The sequence below is a fragment of the Camarhynchus parvulus genome, chromosome 21 (genome assembly GCF_901933205.1).
Source record: "Camarhynchus parvulus chromosome 21, STF_HiC, whole genome shotgun sequence".
NCBI classification, from domain to species: domain Eukaryota; kingdom Metazoa; phylum Chordata; class Aves; order Passeriformes; family Thraupidae; genus Camarhynchus; species Camarhynchus parvulus.
In genome coordinates this window covers 1,112,337-1,135,167 of record NC_044591.1, presented here as the reverse complement: position 1 = coordinate 1,135,167, position 22,831 = coordinate 1,112,337, and the positions used below count along the sequence as shown (strand labels likewise).

At 52.2% G+C, this 22,831-nt stretch overlaps 1 protein-coding gene across 1 annotated transcript in view; it reads right to left on the bottom strand.

Annotated features, from left to right (window-relative positions):
• Window positions 1–22,831, bottom strand: part of IGSF21 (immunoglobin superfamily member 21) — a 44,226-nt gene that overhangs the window by 2,378 nt on the left and 19,017 nt on the right. The window contains 7 exon segments of the mRNA XM_030964021.1: window positions 143–228; window positions 3,140–3,508; window positions 3,511–3,586; window positions 4,053–4,168; window positions 5,111–5,229; window positions 12,229–12,350; window positions 19,380–19,492. Coding sequence (XP_030819881.1) covers window positions 143–228; window positions 3,140–3,508; window positions 3,511–3,586; window positions 4,053–4,168; window positions 5,111–5,229; window positions 12,229–12,350; window positions 19,380–19,492 — 1,001 coding nt within the window.

Genomic DNA, 22,831 nt, shown 5'->3' with positions numbered 1-22,831 from the left:
TTCCAGGGTGGAACAGCCACAACTTTGGCCAACCCATCCCAATGTAGGCACCGTGATGCCACCAAGGCCACCAAGCCAAGCCCACATCCACCTCCTTGGATCGAGGCTGTCCGTTGGGCTCCGTGGCCGTGGGAATGCTGACCTGGAAGCCCTGCACCAGGATCCGCACGGTGTCCCCCACGCGCGCCCTCGTCGGGGTCATCGTGATCTTGGGACCCTTGGGAGCAACTGCACGGGAAGGGGACAGGAGGAGCTGTCAGCGCCGTGCCACATTCCCGGTGCTGGGGCTGCCCTTGGACGGGTTAACGAGGCTTTGATGGATGATCCCGGTGAGGGGTGGCAGCCCGGGGGGGTTACAGCTCCGTGATTGGACGGCCGAGCTGAGTGACACGGAATGACGGATGGACAGGGAGGGAAGGACCCCCCGGGCGGGAGAGCGGGAGAAGTGTGAGGCTGATGGATGGCTGGGGTGGGATGGATTGATGGCAAGGAGTTGTTTCCCAACCAAACCCTTCTCCGCTCGGAAAAAAAGGCCAAGAAGGATGAGGTTGGTTTGAAGCCAGGGAGATGGACACCTCAGAGGAGCATTCCCAAAAAATGTGGCCTTGGTGAGTCTCACCCAGGTGCCGTTAGCACAGGAGACAACCCCAAAGCCTGGCTGGCACAAAATCCCAAGCACAGCATGGAAAAAAATGGGAATCCCTTTTCCCATGCCAAAATAGGGATGCTCCTTCACCGGCATGGAGGGACACCACCCAGGTGTGACGGTGGTCACAAGGGTGTTTGGGTGAAGGAAGAGATGAGATCTTTGACTCTGTATTTCAGAAGTCTTGATTTATTATGTTATGATATATACATATACTATACTACACTAAAAAAGAAAAAGAAAGGAGAGTTTTAGAAGCTGCTAACTTAAGCTAAGAAAAGCAAAGAATGATAACTGTGTCCGAGAGATCTCAGTTCTGGATTGGCTATTGATTATAAACATGCAAGTTGGGCCAATCCAGACAGACCTGTTGCAGATAATCTATTGTTTATGTCTTGTTGCTGAACTTCTCAGCTCCAGCAGGAAAAATCCTGAAAGAAGATTTTTCATGAAAGAAATGTCTGTGACACAGAGGATCTGCTCCTGCTTCCACCTGGGGCTGTGTGGATGTCCCTGCTGGGCCAGAGGTGGGATGGGACATCCCAGGAACTCCCTGGACTTTCATGGAAGGAGAAGGGGAAATGGGGCAGGAGCGAGGTTGCGCTTTGGATGTGTCGCCTTTGTCCATCCAAGCTTTGTCATGGATGGGACAAAATGGACCTGGATGTGACCCCAGCAGGACACAGAGGGACAAAGAGCCACCAGAGAGCTGTGGTGGAGGACACTGGAAGCCCTTGGAATGGCCATCCCTGCCCTGGGATGCTCTGCCTGGACACCCCGAGACCATGGACTGCTCTTTCCATGTGGGATGTGGCCCTCTGGAGCCAGGACCAGGCAGGATGCGCTGAAGGTGATCCCACCACGCCCCGACCAGGACCAAAAGACAGCTTTTGGGTTGGTGTTGGGTTTAATGCAGCTTTTATTGGGAATATCTTCTCTTTTTTTTGGGAATCTATATTTTATTTATACCCATAGTGTGTGTTTATACTGTGGATGTAGGGAAAGGGTTAAGGGGATCTGCTGGGATTGTTCCCAAAAATCAGGAGTGGGTGGGCACCCAAGGAGCCGCAGGGACACCCCCGGGGACGAGGAGAGTGCTGGATTTGGGGACTGGGGACAATGTGGTCTGAGCTTTGCCAATCCAGTCTTGGACCTCCTGGGCAAGAGCAGCAAAGCCATGAGGTCTTGACCTTGGATCTAAACCCAAAGAGCTCCAGGAAGTGGGAAAATTCAGGATTTCCGTACATTTTGGATGCTGGGGAAGAGATTTAATGCAGAGATGTCAGGAAGCCAAGGAGAAGCTCTCCAGGAGACGATGAGGAGCCAAGTGCTCCACTTGGCCTGGAGCAAAGCCCAGGCTGCTCCACCTGGCTGGAGGCTGGGAGAGCCTTTCCAGAGGAGTGTCCTGAGGCTGGAAAACCCTGTGGAGAGCTCAGCCTCTTCCAGCAGGAGCCAGGAGAGTGGAGGGGAGCCTCAGGCAGGGTGAGAGGTGGTGATGGACCGACCCATGGATCCCAGGAGCTTCTGCTCTTCCAGGAACCTGGGGATGTGGGGAGCCAAATTCCCTGGCTTCAATCCCATCAACCTGTCACAGCTCCATGGGCAGGAGCCAGCTCGGGAATTCCCTCTCTGGCAATTCCCCCTGGGATGAGCTTTGTGGCGGCCAATAAGGGCCACGGGATGTCCTTGGATCTCCTGGGATTGGGATGGAGGTGACAGCTCCATCCGCAGCTCCAACACCCTCTTCCTGCTCGTCCTGACACAGATTCCCCAAAAATCCTTTTTTATCCCAGCAAACCTCACCCTAAACACTGCTCATGGATGGGGGTGTCATAAACCTGGAAATTCCCTTCTCCTGCCTGATGGGCATCCTGGATTCCCTCCTCTCATCTCAACTTTCGTGGAGCCTTGGCGTCACCACCTCTATGCCACTGCAGCCCCGTGGGATCCCCACGCGTGCCTAAAAGCCCTCAGAAGAAAAGGAAAAGGACAAAAGGGGAGAGAAAATGGGTGCGAGGGAAGAAAAATGTGGAATTAAAACAAAAAACAAAGTCCTGTGGAAAAATACAGAAAAATGGGGGGAAAGAGCCAAAAAAAAAAAAAAAAAAAGAAACCAAATAGTGAAAAAAAAAAGGAGCCAAAAATGAATAAAAAAGAAGAAACAAAAGAAGTCAAAAATTAAAAAAAAGAAGAAAAAAATTGAGAAAAAAGAAAAAAAAAAAATTTAAAAAACCAAAAATTGAGAGGAAAGTAAAGAAACTAAAAGGAAAAAGCAAGAAAAAAAAAAGGAAAACAGGCCAAAAATAGTGAAAAAAAATTGAAATACCAAAAACGGGTGGAAAAGGCAAAAAATGGAAGGGAAAGGCCAAAAAATGTGAGGGAAAGGCCAAAAAATGAAAAGAGAAAAGCCAAAAAAATAAAAAGAAAAAAAAATCCCGCAAAATGGACAAAACTGCCTAAAACCCAGGAAAAGCCCCAAATCCATTGGCTTACCTAGCGTGACCTCTGACTGCATGGGCATGGAGAGCGCCGGGTGCTTGACCTCGCAGCTGAAGAGGGCCTCATTGTCGATTTGGGGGTTCAGGGTCCACGTGAGCGTGGCCCGGGCCTCGACGGTGCCGTCGCTGACGGGCGCGTGCGTGTGCCGGAAGTAATAGATGGGCTCGGCCATGTGCACCCAGCGCGGGAATTCCCGGCTCACAACCGTCTCGGGAATGCTTTCCGTCACCGCATCCCGCTCGGCCGCCAGCCCCCGCGGCGGATCCGCCGTGGGAAAGGGGTTCCCCACTCCCAGCTCGCCGTCGGCCGCCAGGGATTTCGGCACCTTGGTGTCGTCCAGGTCGCGGTGCAGGAGGCTCCGGGGGGCCCAGCTGCTGGCGCCGGCGGCGGCTCCGGCAGCGGGGTGGCCTCGATGGGCTCCCCGTCCCGCTTGAAGTACACCTGGAGGGGACAAAGGGGACAAGGAGTGCGGCGGGGGCGTCCTCGGCATCCCTTCGGATGGAACCTGCGGTGCTTTTCCCGCTCCCAAATCCCAAAAGTTTGGTTCATTCTCTCACAATTCTCTCCCCACTCCCAGATCCCAAAGGTTTGGTTCATTCTCTCCCAGATCCCGAAGGTTTTGTTCATTCTCTCCCAAATCCCAAAAGTTTGGTTCATTCTCTCCCTAATCCCAAAGATTAGCTTAGTTCCCTGCTCCCAAATCCCAAAGGTCTGGTTGGTTCCCTGCTCCTGAATCCTGAAGGTTTGGTCCTCTCCCCACTCCCAAATCTCACGGTCTCCGTGGAAAGATGGGATTTGGGGAGCGGGGTTTTCCTGATGGAAGAGTGCAAGGATCTGGTGGATTTACAGAGGAGCTGTTGGGTTATCCCATGTGCCAACGGGAGGGATGATCCCGCCAGGAGCTCACCAGGGGCGCGGGCTTCCCGCCGGACACCACGCACACCAGGGTGAAGTTCTGCGCCTGGTAGCGGCTGAAGGGCGCCGGGGTGTCTGCGGCCAGCACCGAGATGGACGTTGGGGGAGCTGCAGGGGCAGAGCCAGGAGGTCAGCATGGAGTCCTCAACAACCCCCATCCCATCTTCCTCCCCAACATCATCCCCATCTTCATCCTCATCCTTGTTCCCATTCCCATGCCCATCTTTGCTCCCATCCCCGTCCCCATCCTCCATTCATTCCCTGTCCTAATCCCTATCCCTATCCATGTCCCATCCCCATCTTCATATCCATTCCCATCCTCATGGGCATCCTCATCCCTCTCCCCACACCATCCTCACCCTCACCCCCATCCCTGTCCTTGTCCCTATCCCATTCCCTATCCCAGTCCTTGTCCGTGTCATTGTCCCCATCCCTGTCCTTGTCCCCATCCCTGCCCTTTTCCATGTCCCTGTCATTGTTCCCACCCTGTCCTTGTCCCTATAGCCATCCCCATTCCATCCCCATCCCTGTCCTTGTCCCCATCCCCATCCCATCCATCCCCATCCCTGTCCTTGTCCCCATCCCTGCCCTTTTCCATGTCCCTGTCATTTTTCTCACCCTGTCCTTGTCCCTATAGCCATCCCCATTCCATCCCCATCCTCGTCCCCGTCCCCATCCCTGTCCTTGTCCCCATCCCTGTCCTTGTCCCCATCCCCATCCCATCCATCCCCATCCCATCCCCATCCTTGTCCTTGTCCCCATCCCATCCATCCCCGTCCCCATCCCATCCATCCCATCTCATCCCATCAGCATCCTTGTCCCCATCCTCATCCCCATCCCTGTCCTTGTCTCGATCCCTGCCCTTGTCCCCATCCTCATCCCCATCCATCCCCATCCCATCCCGTCCCCATCCCATCTCCATCCTTGTCCCCATCCCCATCCCCACTCCCATTCCTACCCCCAAGGACGGCAGAACCATCCCAATCCTTGCTGTTCCCACACCCTGAGACCCCACAGTGGTTTTCCCTCGATCCCGATCCCGGCGCTCACCCATCACATTCAGGAACACATTCCCGGAGGCCAGGACCACCTTCTCCCGTGTGGCTCGGTCGTAGATCCCCACGTGGCACTCGTAGGGACCGTTGTCCGAGATCCGGACCTCGGGAAGGCTGCGGAGGAGGGACAGCGCTCACCGCTCCATCCCCACCGTGTTTTCCCGTGGGATTCATCGATCAGCACCCGGATAGCGCGGCGTTGGACAGGGATCAATAAACTCTTAATAACTCCAAAGGCTGCGGGAGGAGCTCGGGAATGCTTTAGCAGCCGGAGTTCCCCGGCACTGACAGCTCCTCCAAGGGGAAGGAATTGCGTTATTGGAAGGAGACGTGGATGGAGCACAAATCCATGGCCACAGGCATCGCCTGCCCGTGGATGCCAATGGGAAACCTTGACACCAGCCCTGCCAGGCCACCCCAGCACAGCAAATCCCAAATTCCCGGTGAACCCGGAGCGCTCATCCATCTGCCTTTTTATCCGGAGGCTCTAGATAAGCTTGGGAAAAACAGGAGAGGGGGAGTTGTGCCAAAGGATCCGTGCTGCTGGAGCTGGGAATGCTTGGGAGGCTGCACAGGGGTCACTTGGTCGATGGGCAGCATCCCACCTTTCTGCTCCTTTGTATCCCACTTTTCTGATCCTCTACGTCCCACTGTTCTGATCCCCAGAATCCCACCTTTCTAATCCTCACCATCCCACCTTTGTGGTCCTCAGTATCCCACCTTTCTGCTCCCCAGAATCCCACCTTTCTGCTCCTCTGTATCCCACTTTTCTGACCCTCAACATCCCACAGTTCTGACCCCCAGAATCCCACCTTTCTAATCCTCACCATCCCACCTTTCTCCTCCTCAGAATCCCAATATTCTGCTCCCCAGTATCCCACTTTTCTGATCCCCAAAACCCCACCTTTCTAATCCTCCCCATCCCACCTTTGTGGTCCTCACCATCCCACCTGGTTGATCCTCAGCATCCCATTTTTCTAGTCCTCCCCATCCCCCCCTTTCTGCTCCTCAGCATCCCACAGTTCTGATCCCCAGAATCCCGCTTTTCTGGTCCTCACTGTGCCACCTTTCTTATCTTCACCATCCTTCCTTTCTGCTCCTCAAAATCCCACCTTTTTCAGCATCCTCAGCATCCCACCTTGTTAATCCTCAGAATCCCACTTTTCTGGTCCTCAGAATCCCACTTTTCTCTATGGCAGCATCCCACTTTTCCATTCAGCAGCAGCATCCCGCCTCACCAGCCGGCACCATCCCACCTTTCCAGCTATCCCATCCCACCTCACAGCGCCAGTTGGCACCATCCCTCCTTCCCAGATGGCAGCACCATCCCGCCTCTCCAGCTGGGACCATCCTGCCTTTCCGGACAATATCCCATCCCGCCTCTCCAGCTGGGACCATCCTGCCTTTCCGGACAATATCCCATCCCGCCTCTCCAGTTGGTCCCATCCCACATTTCCAGGCAGCATCATCCCACCTCTCCAGCTGGTCCCATCCCTCCTTGCTGGCCTGTGACTTCCTACCTCACTGGCCGGAAGCATCATCCCAACTTCTCCATCTGGAAACATCCCAGTTTGGCAGCGTTATCCCACCTCACCGCATGGAAGCATCCCACCTTTCTGATTGGAAATGTTATCCCACCTCAGTGGATGGCAACATCCTGCCTCTCCAGCAGGAAGCATCCCACCTTTCCAGTTGGCATCATCCCACCTCACCACCTGGGAACATCCAGCCTTTCCGGTCGGAAGCGTTATCCCACCTCTCCAGCTGGCATCATCCCACCCACCTCACTGCCTGGAAGCATCCCGCCTTTGCAGTCAGAAGCATCATCCCACCTCACTGGCTGTAAGCATCATCCCACTTCTCCAGCTGGAGACATCCCACATTTCCAGTCAGAAGCGCTATCCCACCTCTCCAGCAGGAAACAATCCCGCCTTTGCAGTCAGGACCATTATCCCACCTCAATGGCTGGAAACATCCCACTTTTCCAAAGGGAAGCATTATCCCACCTCACTGGATGGCAGCATCTCGCCTTTCCAGCAGGAAGCATCCCACATTTCCAGTTGGCATCATCCCACCTCACCGCCTGGGAACATCCAGCCTTTCCGGTCGGAAGCGTTATCCCACCTCTCCAGCTGGCATCATCCCACCCCCCTCACTGCCTGGAAGCATCCCGCCTTTGCAGTCAGAAGCATCATCCCACTTCTCCAGCTGGAAACATCCCACATTTCCAGTCAGAAGTGCTATCCCACCTCTCCAGCAGGAAACAATCCCGCCTTTTCAGTCAGGACCATCATCCCACCTCTGTGGCTGGAAACATTCCACCTTTCCAGTTGGAAGCATTATCCCACCTCACTGGATGGTGGCATCCCGCCTCTCCAGCTGGCATCATCCCACCTCACTGCCTGGAAGCATCCTGCTTTTCCAGTCAGGAGCATCATCCCACCTCACTGGCCGGAAGCATCATCCCACTTCTCCAGCTGGAGACATCCCACATTTCCAGTCAGGACCATTATCCCACCTCAATGGTTGGAAGCATCCCACCTTTCCAGCTGGCATCATCCCACTTCACTGCCTAGAAGCATCCTGCTTTTCCAGTCAGAAGCATCATCCCACCTCTCCAGCTGGAAACATCCCACATTTCCAGCTGTCATTATCCCATTTCTCCCGCCGGAAGTATCCTGCATTTCCAGTCAGGACCATTATCCCACCCCACCATCCAGAAGCCTAATCCTGCTTTTCCAGCAACATTCCACTTTTGCAGCTGGCACAGCCATCCCTCTGTGATGGAGAAGAGCATCCCAGCACCATCCCACCTCCTTGCTGGCAGCATTCCTTCTTCCAGGAGATCCATCCCTCCTCTCCAGCCGGCAGCATTCCCTCTTCCAGGAGATCCATCCTCCATTCCAGCCGACAGCATTCCCTCTTCCAGGAGATCCATCCCTCCTCTCCAGCCGGCAGCATTCCCTCTTCCAGGAGATCCATCCCACCTCTCCTACTGGCAGCATTCCCTCTTCCAGGAGATCCATCCCACCTTCTACCTGGCAGCATTCCCTCTTCCAGGAGATCCATCCCACCTCTCCAGCCAGCAGCATTCCCTCTTCCAGAGATCCATCCCACCTCTCCAGCTGGCAGCATTCCCTCTTCCAGGAGATCCATCCTCCATTCCGGCTGGCAGCATTCCCTCTTCCAGGAGATCCATCCCTGCTCTCTGGCTGGCAGCATTCCCTCTTCCAGGAGATCCATCCCACCTTCTACCTGGCAGCATTCCCTCTTCCAGATATCCATCCCACCTTCTACCTGGCAGCATTCCCTCTTCTAGGAGATCCATCCCACCTCTCCAGCCGGCAGCATTCCCTCTTCCAGGAGATCCATCCCTCCTCTCTGCCAACCTCATCCCACCTCACCCATCCCATGTGGACGGGAGCGATTCCCTCATGGACCATCCCGGTTAAAAATCCCGCTCAGGGGAATTTTCCCTTCCAGGGGGATTCCAGCTCCGCTTTTCCCTTCTCCCAGCCCCTGGCCGCCTTCCCACTCCAAGGATCCACCAGGAAGTGAACATTCCCTCCTTTCCATGGATACAACGCTTCCAACCGAGCCTCCACCATCTGTTCCAGGCTCCGATTATTCACGCACGGATCGGGAATCTCCATCAGCAGCACTTCGGAGCGGCTCCGATCCCGCTCCAGCCCTTTTGGAAGGATTCCTTTGGATTTGCACGCGGATTTTGGGGCCTGGCAGGCTCAGTTTGGAATTCCCAAGGATGGGAGATAGGGAACAACCAGCCCTGGAAAGGCAAACGCTCCCTGGCGTGTCCTGGAGTTGGAAATACAGGGAAAAAGGGATTTGGGAATTCCTAACGAGGGTGGGATTTTAATTAAGGAAAAGGGAAAAAAAGCCCGGGATTGGAGGGATTGGATCTCTCCCAGCTTTGCTCTTCATGGCACAGAGCCAGGTTGGAAAGAGGCAGCACTGGAGCCCCTGGGCTGTGCTGATAAGGCCGGGAAAACACTGATAAGGAGTAAAAAAAGGCTGATAAGGCTGGCTCCACTCGGGAAAATGCTGATAAGGAGCGGGAAAAGGCTGATAAGGAACTGGGAAAACGCAGATGTGGCCGCCTTCTCCCGGGATAACGTTCTCTGGGATGGTTCCTCCTGGGATAATCCTGATAAGGAGCGGGAAAACGCTGATAAAGCTGGCTCCACCCGAGAAAAAGCTGATAAGGATGATTCCACCTGGGAAAACGCTGATAAGAAACCAGGAAAATGCAGATGTGGCCGGATTCTCCCGGGACAATTCTGCCCGGGAAAACGCTGATAAGGACGGGGATAATGCTGATAAGGACTGGGATAACACCGATAAGGACGGCTCCTCCTGGGATAAAGCTCCTTGGGATGGCTCCAGCTGTGCCTGAACCACGGCAAAGATTCCCAAAGAGAGAGAGAATAAATAGATGGAAAAAGAAAGGGAAAACGAACAGGAGCAAAAACCTGGATTAGGAAATGCTTCCTCCAACCCCAAACCTTTCCCGGATTTGCCCCACTTCTCTGGGAGAGCCCAAAATCCAGCGGGACCTTCCCAAAAAATTCCAGTGACTGGGAAATCAGGCTCTGGGAATGATCTCCTCAGGCTGGTTCATGTTTTCCTTGGAAAAAAGAGGCCATGCCATGAAAACCCTTTTCCTGCCGACATCTCCCAGTTCCATGCCCAATTTCCCGGACATTCCCGAGGCTTTCAAGTGCCTGGCACTGGGGCGGGGGAATTTTCTGCTCCCAAATTCCATTCGTTCTACATCACGTGGAGAAAAGGAGGAAAACAGGGAACTGGAACCAGGAAAAGTGGGAGATTTTCCTTGTCGGGTCTGGGAAATATTTCATGCACAGGGAATGGGTGATTCCTTGTTCTCCTTCTCCAGGGATGCTTTGCTTCTGATCCCCCACTCCATGAATAGGGAAGGTTTGATCCTTGTTTCTGCTCCAGGGATGCTCCTGATCCTTCACTCCCTCCACAGGGAATGTCTGATCCTTGTTCCTACTCCAGGGATTCTCCTGATCCCTCCTTCCATGCACAGGGAATGTTTGATCCTTGTTCCTGCTCCAGGATTCTCCCAATCCTCCATTCCATGGAATGTTCGATCCTTGTTCCTGCTCCAGGATTCTCCCAATCCCTCATTCCATGGAATATTTGATCCTTGTTTCTGCTGCAGGGATTCTCCTGATCCCTCATTCCATTGAATGTTTTAATCCTTGTTTCTGCTGCAGGGATTCTCCCAATCCCTCATTCCATGGAATATTTGATCCTTGTTTCTGCTGCAGGGATTCTCCTGATCCCGCATTCCATGGAATGTTTTAATCCTTGTTCCTGCTCCAGGATTCTCCTGATCCCTCATTCCATGGAATATTTGATCCTTGTTCCTGTTCCAGGATTCTCCCAGCCCCTCATTCCATGGAATGTTTGATCCTTGCTTGTGCTCCAGGGATGCTCCTGATCCCTCATTCCACACACCAGGAATGTTTATGTCCTTATCTCATTAATTCCTTCTGTAGGCACAGGGAATGTTTTAATCCCGTTTAATTCCCTGATTTTCCCACCTGGAGGCAAGCGATGGCCAAATCCCAAGGGAAGCGCTGGATTTGCGGCTGGATTTGCAGCTCCCGAGTCAGGGATGTGAAATTCCTGCCTGGAGCTGCCAAAACCTTCTCCACACAGGAATCAGGAATGTGTTCAACGCCCGAGGAGCAGCTCCATGGATCCAGGGAAACCAAAGCAGGGATGGAACAACTCCAGAGCATTCCCAGAGCATCCTTTGAGGATCCCTGGAGCATCTCCAGAACATCCCCTGAGCATCCTCTGAGTAACCCTTGAGTATCCCGAGCATCATCTGACTCCTCTGAGTAACCTGCAGTACCTCCTGACCTACCTGAACATCCCTGGAGTATCCTCTGAGTAACTCAAGTGTCCTGAGCATCCCCTGACTCTCCTGAGTATCCTCTGAGTAACTCTGTAGTAACTCCTGCTCTGCGTGAGCATCCTCCCGAGCTTCTCCTGAACATCCCTGGAGTATCCTCTGAGTAACCTTGGAGTACCTCCTGACCTACCTGAACTCCCATGTGAGCATTCCGAACTTCCTGGAGTATCCTCTGAGTAACCTTGGAGTGTCCTCTGAGTGACCCCTGAGTATCCTCTGAGTGGTTCCCCGGCACCCTGAGCATCTCCAGAGCATTCCTGGAGCATTCCCGGAGCAATCCCTGAGCACCCCCTGACCCCCCTGAGCATCCCAAACTTCTCCCGAGCCTCTCCTGAGCAAGGCCTGAGTATCCTCCTGATCCATCCCATAATATTCCCTCCCCAGCCCCCTTTTCCCACTCTGAATCCACATCCATTCCCACGCAGCCGCTCCTTTCCTTAAGGATTAAAACCAACTCCAAACGTAGCAGGGAAAAACAGCAAAAAACACCCAAAAATTCCCAAATTGATTCCGAAGGGTCGGGAAGGATTTCCCACTTCCCACCAACTCATCCCACGGGATGAGCCAGGCCCAGCCCTTCCCAGGCCACTCCGGATATTTCCAGGTGGGAAAACCTCCCGTGACCGGAGGAAATCCCGGTTTTTCTTACCCCCCATGCCGGGAAAAACGAGCTGGGAAAATCCGATCAGGAAATTCTCATTTCCCGAGGAAACGAGGCCGGAAAGAAACTGGGAGGAAGGGAAATTTAATCCCATTTTTTTCCCCTTGGATGAAGCCTCTCCTGACCTTTATTCCAAGCCCCAGAGTTGGTTTTAGAGCAGCAGGAATGGAGCGGGTGTGGAATCAGGAATAAACCTGGAATTCTGGAAGTGATTCCCACTTGGAATAAAAGCAAGGAGACGCTCCCGTGCCTGTTTTATAAATAAACATGGATCTGTTTTCCCCAATTTTCCCAAGCTTTGGATTTCTCTGCCCACTCCCACCTCTAAAAGTCCCCATTTCCCCACCTTTTCCCTGAGAATCATCAGGAAAACGGGAACAACGCTTGGATGGGGCGCGGGTTCTGCTGGAATCTTTTCAACAGGGCCAAAAATAGGGGAAAAAAAATTCCTAAAATTTTGCGTGAATAGGGAGAAAGGACTCACCGCACGGTGGATTGGTAAACGAGGTCTTCCCGCTTCCGGTAGTTTTCCATCTGGGAAAAGTTGGTGGAAAACATGGCATCGAAGGTGAAGATCTTCTGCTTGATGGTGCCACCATCAGTGACCTGCAGGGAAACAACCCCAGCATCCCAAATCTGGGAATTTTGGGCCCTTTTTTTGGAATATTTCAAAGGGTTTTCATGCCGAGAATTTGAATAAATTGATTTCTATTTGAATGGATTTGTTTAAATTTGAATGTGTTTATTTAGATTTTAATGGATTTATTTGCATTTCCATATAATTTTTTATATTTTGGTACTTATTTAGATTTGAATAAATGTATTTGTATTTTAATCTGTATTAATTGCTGTAAATGCATTAATTTTAATATTTATATGGCGCATTTAAATACTTACATTAGAATTTTATTTTTATTTTTTGTTTTGTTTTCATTTTAATTTTTGTTTTTATTATATCATTATTTCCATATTTACCCATAGAATCCCAGTGTCTTTCATCTTGGAATTTATGGATTTATGATGCCCCTGCTGAGATGAAATCAAAATCCATGTTTTCCATCCCGTTACTCCATTTTCCAGCTGGGAATTGTCATTTTTAAATGAAAAATTGTTTTTTTTAGGACTCTATTCCCTGTGCCTCCCAACACCTCTGGATTTATCTTCCCTGCTTTTGAGGAGTTTTAGTGGGAAAATATGGAGGAAAATGGGAATTTTGGGGCTAAACCAGCTTTCAGCAGAGAGTGAAAATTCCCATTTTTTAAAATAAACCGGGAAAAACAGAAGGAGATTTTGGGATTTAATCCTCAAATCCAACATTTCCCAAGGACAAAACCCCAAACTTGGCCAAACTTCCCCACCCAACGCTTGGCCAAAATTACGCCGTTATTCCCCATTTCCTCTTTTCCCTCTTTTTTTATGGCAAAAAGTGGCAGAAAAGGAGGAAAAAAAATCCGTCACTAAAAAAACTCTTCCAGTTTATTATCCCAGGCTGAGACTTTTATGGGAAAGAAATTCTGCCCTGGCACGGATGTGGGATAAAGAAAAGCGGGAAAAAAAATGACAGGAGTTATAAATTTCCAGCCTTGGGAATTTTCCAGGGAAGTTTCCAAGGATTTTTCCTGACTTTTCTTTGGGTTTGAGGAGAAACCTGGGAGCCGCTCTGGGATGGAGAAGGGATCCAAATCCAAAGGGATTTTAGGGATTCTTTTAGGGTGGGAAACACTGGGAATGGTGGAGGCGGCGCCCATGGATTGGGAATTTGCAGCCCTGGGGTTTTCCCAGCACATCTGGACAGATGTGGGCCCAAATCCTGCCCCATCCAAGGGGAGCTGGAATCACCCTCTGGGAATCCTGGCATTCCCTGAGGATTGGGAGAGCTGCTTCTAATCCTGAGGGAATTTCAGGAAAAGGCCCGCCAGGAATTCTCTCTCTCCAGGGATCAGCCCTAATTCCAGCCTTTTATCCAGGCCCAGGGGAATTTTTTGGGAAGAGAAACTCCATAGCATTTTGCAGCCCAACGCTTCCTGCTGGGAATCAAAAAAGGAGGATAATCGGGTAGCATCCCATGGTTCCCATCCCAATGGATGTCTCCACATCCAGGAATTTTGGGGAAAAGGGGCACAGGAGCACATTCCGGGCACTGCTTCCTGCATTATTCATAAATCCCAGGAAAAATCCCATTCCCAACAAAACTCCCGCCTGCTGCCCTCCCCTCCACAGTGACCCGGAAAAATCCCAAAATCCATTAAAATGAACATTTGCTGTTCCTAAAATCCATTAAAATCTCCGGAGCCTCCCGTCAGGATGCCCAGAGGACCCAAAATCATCGGGAAGTGATGGATGTGGGATGAAAGGCCTGGAATTGGGATCTAATCCAGGTTCCATGTCCCGAGGACGGATCGATGGATTCCCTTTCTCCAAGCAAATGGAAATGGCTCTGGAAAGAGGGAAAATTCCCTGGAGCGGCTGCAGCACTCCCGGTGTTTGGGGGGGAAGAGGGAGGGGGTGCAGTGTCCACGTCAGAGCCACCAGGAAGGAGTGGTTATCCTGGAAAAGTCTGGATTTAGGATTTTCCTGGCCATTCCCTGGAAAACCAACTGGGAAAAACTCGTTATCCTGGAAAACCCCAGATTTAGGGTTTTTTCCTGGCCATTCCTGGGAGAATCACAACAATGGGAAGAATTTGTTATCCTGGAAAACTCTGGATTTAGGATTTTTCCTCCCCATATCCTGGAGAATCAACTGGGAAAATGCTTTATCCTGGAAAACTCCAGATTTAGGATTTTCCTGCCCATTCCTTGGAGAATTAACTGGAAGAAAGTCTATGTCCTGGAAAATTCCTGGTTTCACTTTTTCCTTCTCCTTCTCTGGAGAATCAACTGGGAAAAGTCTATCCTGGAAAACTCCAGATTTAGGATTTTCCTGCCCATTCCCTGGAGAAGCAAACAGGAAAAACTTGTTATCCTGGAAAACTCCTGGTTTAGGTTTTTTTTCCTGCCTCCCTCACCCATTCCCTGGGAACCACAACCAATGGGAAAGCTCTGGATTTAGGTTTTTCCCATACTCCAGGGATACTACACAGAACAATTCCCATACTCCAGGGATACTACCAGGAGCAATGCCAGGGCCCTGCTCCCAGCAATCCCAGCTCCAGTTCATTCCATTCCCACTAATTACCATGAGCACCAAACTCTAATTAATGGAGGCAGAGCTCTGTGGGCTCCCCTCCATTCCCACCCTTCCTGGACATCCCAGGAATCCCACGCAGCACCGGGGAACGGTGCCTGGCCCTGCTCTGACACCCCAGATCCACCAAACCCCATTTGCAATTCCCAAATTCCCACTTTCCAAGCCCAGCCCTATCCAGCTCTGCTTCCCTTCCTGCTGCGCAGAGCTGGATTGGAGCCTCCAAGGATTTCCCCTCCCTCTCCTGCTTCCCTGTCATTTTTCCTGAGCTCCACTGGCAAAAGAAGTAATTTTCCCAGTTCCAAGTTGTGATTTTGTTTCCCATTTGTGACTTGTTGGAGCCAACCACACCAATCCGGGATGTGGCACAACCCCGGAGACGCCGGCACTGGGAGCCGAGGAACAGCTCCGGGTGATCCCATCCTCATTCCGAGCGGATTCTGCCACCCCCATCTCCTGCCAAGGCTTTTTCGGGAGCTCTCCAGGTGTAGATCTGTGTTCGCACCTGTTCCCAGGAACATCACACCTTGTGGAGGTGTTGGGATTGTTGGATGTTAATTAACGCCTCTGCCTGCAGGATGTGTTCCTGTTTACTCTGGGAAAAATTCCCTTTGCTAGTCCCAGGAATGCTGAAATCAGCGGCGTTCCAGCAGCTGAGGGGTTTCCCAGCGGGAGGAAAGGGTTGTCCCTGTCTGTCCCTCATCCCTGGGGTATCCAGGGGAATTGCTGGAATTGCGGGTACTGGGGTTTCTCTGTGGGGTTTCACCCATGGGGTGAGGCTCCTCAGCCTTGGAGTGCACCAATCCCAGTGGGATCACCCACCCAGGAGTTATGGATCCATCCCAGGGGTTATAGATGTATCCTGTGGGTTATGGATCTATCCCAGGGGTTATGGATGTATCCTGTGGGTTATGGATCTACCCCATGGGTTATGGATCTATCCCAGGGGTTGTGGATCCATCCCATGGGTTGTGGATCTATCCCAGGGGTTATAGATGTATCCTGTGTGTTATGGATCTATCCCATGGGTTGTGGATCCATCCCATGGGTTGTGGATCTATCCCAGGGGTTATAGATGTACCATGTGGGTTATGGATCTATCCCAGGGGTTGTGGATCCATTCCAGGGTTTATAGATGTATCCTGTGTGTTATGGATCTATCCCAGGGGTATGGATGCATCCTGTGGGTTATGGATCTACCCCATGGGTTATGGATCTACCCCATGGGTTATGGATCTATCCCATGGGTTGTGGATCCATCCCATGGGTTGTGGATCTATCCCAGGGGTTATAGATGTACCATATGGGTTATGGATCTATCCCAGGGGTTATGGATCCATTCCAGGGTTTATAGATGTATCCTGTGGGTTATGGATCCATCCCAGGTGTTATGGATGTATCCTGTGGGTTATGGATCTATCCCATGGGTTATGGATCTATCCCAAGGGTTACAGATCCATCCCATGGGTTATGGATTCATCCCATAGGTTATGGACCCATCCCATGGGTTATAGATGTACCATGTGGGTTATGGATCTATCCCAGGGGTTATGGTGTCATCCTAGGGGTTATGGATCCATCCTACAGGTTATGGATCCATCCCAAGGGTTATGGATCTGTCCCATGGATTATAGATCCATCCCAGGGGTTATAGATCCATCCTGTGGGTTAGGGATCCATCCCAGGGGTTATAGATCCATCCCAGGGGTCATGGATCCATACCACGGGTTAAGGATCCATCCCAGGGGTTATGGATCCATCACACAGGTTATGGATGTATCCCATTGGTTATGGATCTGTCCCAGGGGTTATGGATGTACCCTGTGGGTTATGGGTCCATCCCACAGGTTATGGATACATTCCAGGGGTTATGGATCCATCCCGTGGGTTATGGATCTATCCTGCAGGATCCAGCCTATGGGTTATGGATTCATCCCAGGGGTTACAGATCCATCCCAGGGGTTACAAATCCATCCCAGGAGTTACGGAGCCATCCCAGGGGTTATGGATCCATCCCATGAGTTATGGATCCATCCCAGGAGTTACAGATCCATCCCACAGGTTATGGATCCATCCCGTGGGTTATGGATCCGTTACAGGGGTTATGTATCCATCCCACGGGATCCATCCCAGGGGTTATGGATCCATCCCACGGGATCCATCCCAGGGGTTATCCCCAACCCCACTCCCCACCAAAGCGCTGCCATGGACTTTTCCTCCTCCCTCTCCCTTTTCCCTGCCCCTTCCCGCCCCTGGAGCAGCTCAGATCTCTCAGAGTCCAGGAGCTCCCTCTGCTCCCTGTCCAATAAATCATGGGGACGAGGAGCTGGGCGTGACCCCAATCCAGTGCTCCGGAGCCACATTCCCGTGATTTACGGGAGGAATAAACGGAACCCACAGCTCCAGAGGCTCCACCCCGGCTCTCCCGGGTCCATCCATCACCTCCAACACCCTGGAGCTGCCACTGGAGCTTTGGGAAGCTGCAGAAGTCCAGGAGTGAGGCAAGATGGGAAGAAAAACAGGGAAAAACCCCTTAAAATCAGGAAGGAATTGGGCAAATCCTGAGATGCTCCATGAAAAACACAACTTCCCAAAGATGGGAGACATCCTGGGAAGGGAGCAAGAGGGAAGGAGAGGTAAAAACCCCTGGAAGAAAGGGGGGATTTGTGGGGATGAAAATCAAATCTGGGATATTTCTGCCTTTCCCTTTGCCTCCGAGGTTTCTCGGAGCATCGTTTGCTCCGGAGCAGCAGCCGCTCCCGCATCCCTGCTCGCAGGGGGGATTATGCAAATCCAGCTCCCGGGAAAGTGGGTTAATCCAATATTACCCAGTGGAAAAGGGAAGGAAAAACCTGGTGGAGACAGCGGAGCCAGCACAAAAAAAAAAAAAATTCCTCCCTAAAAAAAGGAGGGAGGTGAAACCAATTCCAAGCTGGGATTTTGGATCTGGGGCAGGTTTGGGGTTCTATTCCCTGCCTGTCCAGCATTTAGAGGTCCATCCATAAATAATTATAGGAAAATCCATCTCGGATTCCATGGAGATGTTCCTATGCACACACCACATTCCAACAGCCGGATTTGCACCCATCCCTTCCCTGTTCATAAACCTGGGAATGGAGCATTAGGGAAGGGCAGCTCCTTGTTCAGGGAGCAGGAACAGGATGGGAAATCCAAGGAAAAATATTCCCAGCTGCTCCATCTGATGCCACCGGCACCAATCGCTTTCTCTTTGCCTCCTCCAGGATTTTTCCCCGGAAAACTTCAGGTTTTCTTGGATAAAACCATTTGTGGTTGGCAGCTTATGCCAGATTTCCCTGGAGAAAGCTCAGGATTGATGAACCTGAGGCTGGATCAAGGCTTGGGAAGGATGATCCAGGGGCAGCTCCAGCCTCCAAATCCTTCCTTTCCCAAACAAAACCAGGCTCCAAATCACCCTTTTCCCAAATAAGACCAGGCTCCGAATGCCCTCTTTCCCAAAGAAAACCAACATCCAAATCCTTCCTTTCCCAAATAAAATTGGTCTCAAAATTCCCCTTTCCCAAAGAAAATCAACATTCAAATGCCCCTTTCCCAAATAAAACTGGCCCCCAAATATACCTCTCCCAAATAAAAACAACCTCCAAATCCTCCCTTTCCAAAATTAACGCGACATCCAAATCCTTCCTTTCCCAAATAAATCAATCTCAAAATTCCCCTTTCCCAAATAAAACCAGGCTCCAAATTCCTCCCTTTCCCAAATAAAACCAGGCTCCAAATCCTTCATTTCCCAAATAAAACTGGCCCTCAAATTCCCCTTTCCCAAATAAAGCCAGGCTCCAAATTCCCCATTCCCAAATAAAGCCGGGCTCCAAATTCCCCCCATTCCCAAATAAAACCAGGCTCCAAATTCCCCATTCCCAAATAAAACCAGGAGCTTCCCTCCCGTTCAACATCCCAAATTCCCAAACATGTTTGGAACAGGGTAAGTTTGGGGGTTTTTTTTAAAAGCTCTACATGAAGAACCCCAAACCCCCAATATCCCAAATTTTCCCCATCATTTTCCACCCGCCAAGCTCTTGGCAGAGCGGTGCCAACCTCAGCTCCAACTCCAAATCCCAAACCAATCTTGAGCCATCCCTAAACCCACCTGGCAGCCACTCCAAAAAAAAAAAAAGGAGGAGGGCCCCACATGGAGCCCAAATTCAATGATGATCCCAAATCCTGATGATCTCAAATCCCGATGATCCCAAATCCCAATGATCCCAAATCCCGATGATCCCAAATCCATCCTGCATCCCTCCCAGCTTCATTTCCCGAGTCCAGCCCAGCTGCCTCCCTCCTCCTCCTCCTCCTGCCAGGAATTGATATTCCCATCAGCCCGAGCTCCGTCTGCTTTTCCTGCCTCATCCAGCCCTGACCTTCTGTTCCCGGCCAGCTCTGCATTCCCATTCCCGAGGAGTCGGAGCTCACCCGGTACCAGACGATCTCCCGCATTTTCCCGTCGGTTTTGAAGTTGCATTTCAGGGTCACGGCGTCTCCCACCACCACTGGGGGCAGGGGCTCGATGCTGACCGTCAGATATCCTGGAAAAGTGGGAGGAGAAAAAAAGGCAGGGAAAGAGAGCTTGAGCTCCAGGGAGGTTTGGAATTGCTGGTTTCCAGGAATTTTATGGATTAATGGCGCTGTTGGATGCCGGGGAAAGCCCTGACCCCTCGCAGGGCCGCCCCAAATGATCCCCAAAAAGCCAAAATTGAAGGAAATCCTTCCTGAATTTGGGAAAATCCCAGCGGCCGCCATTCCCACTGCAAATTCCCGTCCTTCCTATGGCTTTGCTTTGTGCTCCATCGTCTCTCCCCATTTCCTGCCCTGTGCTTGCACAAAACTTCCCAAATTCCTCATTCCTGATGGGAATTCCCCAACAGCTTCCCCCGAGGATGCACAATTCCCATCCAGCAGTTTTCAGCTCCTTCCCCATCTCCCCACAGCCGGATTCTGGATCCATCCTTGATCCAGAGGGAAAATCAGAGCCCGGGCAGCTCCATCCATCCCTTTTGTCCCTCTTTTCCCTCGATTTGTTGGGAAATTTGGAGCAGGGAGAAGCCAGGGGGCAGCAAGGACAGGAATTGCATTCCTGGTTTGTTTTCCTGCCTTTCCTGCGGCTGTTGGGAATTGTTGGATTGACAGCCTGGCAAATCCCAAAAAAACCCGCTCACCCACTCCAAATTCCTTTTTACTTAATCTCTCCTCGCACCAGGTGGGAAAAGAGCCGAGCAAAAGTCTGGGGAACAGGAGGAGGTTTGGAAACGGGGCTGGAAACCAGAGATTCCTTTGTGGAAGATGCCCTGGGAGGGCAGAAGGTGAATTCCCGGGATTTTTTGTGCCTCCCAGGCGGTGATCCTGAGGCTCAGCATTCCCTGTAAAACAACTCGGAGGTGTTTGCGCCATAAATCCCAGGCACGACCTGCGGGAGAACACGCTCCGGGAACACGTGCCGGCTGCGGCAGCAGGGCAGCGTGGCCTGGAATATTGAACACCGGGAAAAAGCCGGAAAATCCCGTTTTGTGCTGCTTTTGGGGGCTGCGGGAACAGCTCTGCACGAGGAAAATACGGGGGGGAAGTGAATTTTTGGGGCCGTTTGGGGGCAGGGCTGAGGGTTAAATCTCTTTTCAGCCCAAAATGATGCTTGGAATGAGGGAATTCTGGTGTTGCATCCCGGAATCCCGGTTTTCCTGGCTGGGAGCTACCCAAATCCTGGTCAAGATTCCCAGTCCGCCCGGGGCCCCGGCGCCTTTCCAGCCTCTCCCTGCCTGTCCAGGGTTTATTTTTGTTCCTAAAGCGGGGATTAAATCCCGGCGATTGCCAAGGCTGCACGAGGGCCCCTTGGATTCGGGGCTGTGCGGATGGAAAAGGCAGGAACGGGAGGAGGAGGAGGAGGAGGAGGGAGGGAGGAAGGGCAGCCGAGGTCTCTCCTGCTGCCCCGATTCCCCTCGCTCGGCTTTTGACATTTCCGAGCGCCGGGATGAGCAACAGGCACGGAAAAGCGGCGGGGAAGGAGGGGGATGAGCAAATCCTTGGCAGCGCGGCGGGATCCGCCCCAAGGAATTCGGGAAGGAGCCTCCGTGCGTGCGGAAGGGCTCTGCCTTTCCCGGGAGCCCCCGGGTGGGATCGCAGCTCCCGCCTGCCCCCGGGTCAGCCGGGGATTAAAGGGAGCCGGGGAGGAACTGGCAAAGCTGGAGCAAAGATTGGATTTTCACTCCTGTCCGTGGGATGTGGAGATCCAGGGGTTCCCAGCGCAGCATTTCTGGATGGTTTCCATCCCTTTTCCCCACGTTATTCCCTTCCAGACCTGGGCACTTCCACGCAAAACCGTCCCCACCGCAGTCCAGAGCAGAGATTGGATTTTCCTCCTGTCCATGGGATCCAGGAGTTCCCACCTCAGCATTTCTGGATGGTTTCCATCCCTTTTCCCCACCTTATTCCCTTCCAGACCCGTGCACTTCCTTGGGAAAGGGATCCATCCCCATCCCAGTCCAGCCAAGGCTTTTGGTGGTGTTTGGACCTTTCCCTGATTTTTGGTGGATTTTTAAAGTCAAAAACAACCAAGTTTGGGATGGCCCCAGCCACACCCATGAAGCAAATCCACCCATCCAAGCATTTTTCCAAGGAAATCCCCCTCCAAACCCATCCCCAACCTGCATCTTCTGTGTGGCCAAAAAAAAACCCCAAAATTGGATTTTTTCCCCTCTCTGCTTCCTCCGTGTCCTGGAAAACCACTCAAAGCTGGCATTGGGAGCAGCTTCCACCCATATTCCTGGGAATTCGGGCTTGGCTGGGCCTTAAATCCAGACATTTGATCCCTAAAAACACCAGGGTGGAACCACAGGATGCTCCTGAACTTCTCCTGCGTGGAAGCTCTGGAGCCGTGGGATCAGGATCCCCACGGAGAGCTGATTCCAGAGCCCTGGCCGGGCCTGGAAAAGGCAGGAAGGGGAAAATTCAAACGCTCCGAGAGCACCCCTGCCCAAATCCAGCGCAAAACCAGCCCAGAAAGTTGTGGGAAAAAGGAGAGAAGAGGGAGAGGGAAACAGATGCCGAGTCCCCACAGGAGCCGGCCAAGGATGTGTGGAGGGGAGGGGGGAAAGCGGGAAAACAAAGGGAAATAAAGCAGGAATCCAGATGGAGCCGTCCAGACCCCGCTGCTTGGCTGCTGCTGACGCGCGAATCCCATCCCTCATCCTCCCCTTCCCTTCGCCTCCCGACAGGGAACAACTGCCAGGTGCCAGCGCTGCTCCCGAGCCTCCCTCGGCTCCCTTTTTTTTATTTTTGGGATTTACTGAGGAGAACAAAGCGGCTGTGACGGGAACGGCTGGGTGGGAAGAACTCTTCCAAAAGGAAGAGCCCATCCCAAATTTCTGTCATCCCTTGCGTTATCGGCGCCCCTTTATCAGCGTCCCCTTCTCAGCCTCGCTCCGCTTCCCCTTTGCTCTTTTCAATCCGAGATTTTCCAGAGAATGCCGGGCCCGGCCTCCCCCAGATCGGGTTCGGCCCTCTGGAAATTCATCCCTCTGATTAGATGGCAGCCCTGGGGAGGAGAGGATATTTTTGCTGGCAATCGCTGGGAATTCTGGCACCGTCCAGTTTAAGGGGGATTTTAAAAAAAGGGAAAAGGGAAGGAGGGGGAGGAGAGGGGGAAGGGAGGGATAAAGGAAATGTCCTTTGAAATCGGGAGTCGTGACGCGTTCATAAAGGAGAGCATCGGAACAAGCTCGGTGCTTCCAATTACAAAAGAGCTCCCAGGGATGAGGCAGGAATTGCTCCAGCCCTGGAAGTGCGGGATGCTGGATAAAAAGCCCGTTTCCAGCCCTTTCCAGCGTTCTGTGGGGATTTCTGCCCACAAACGCAGCAGGACACTCCGTGGGAAT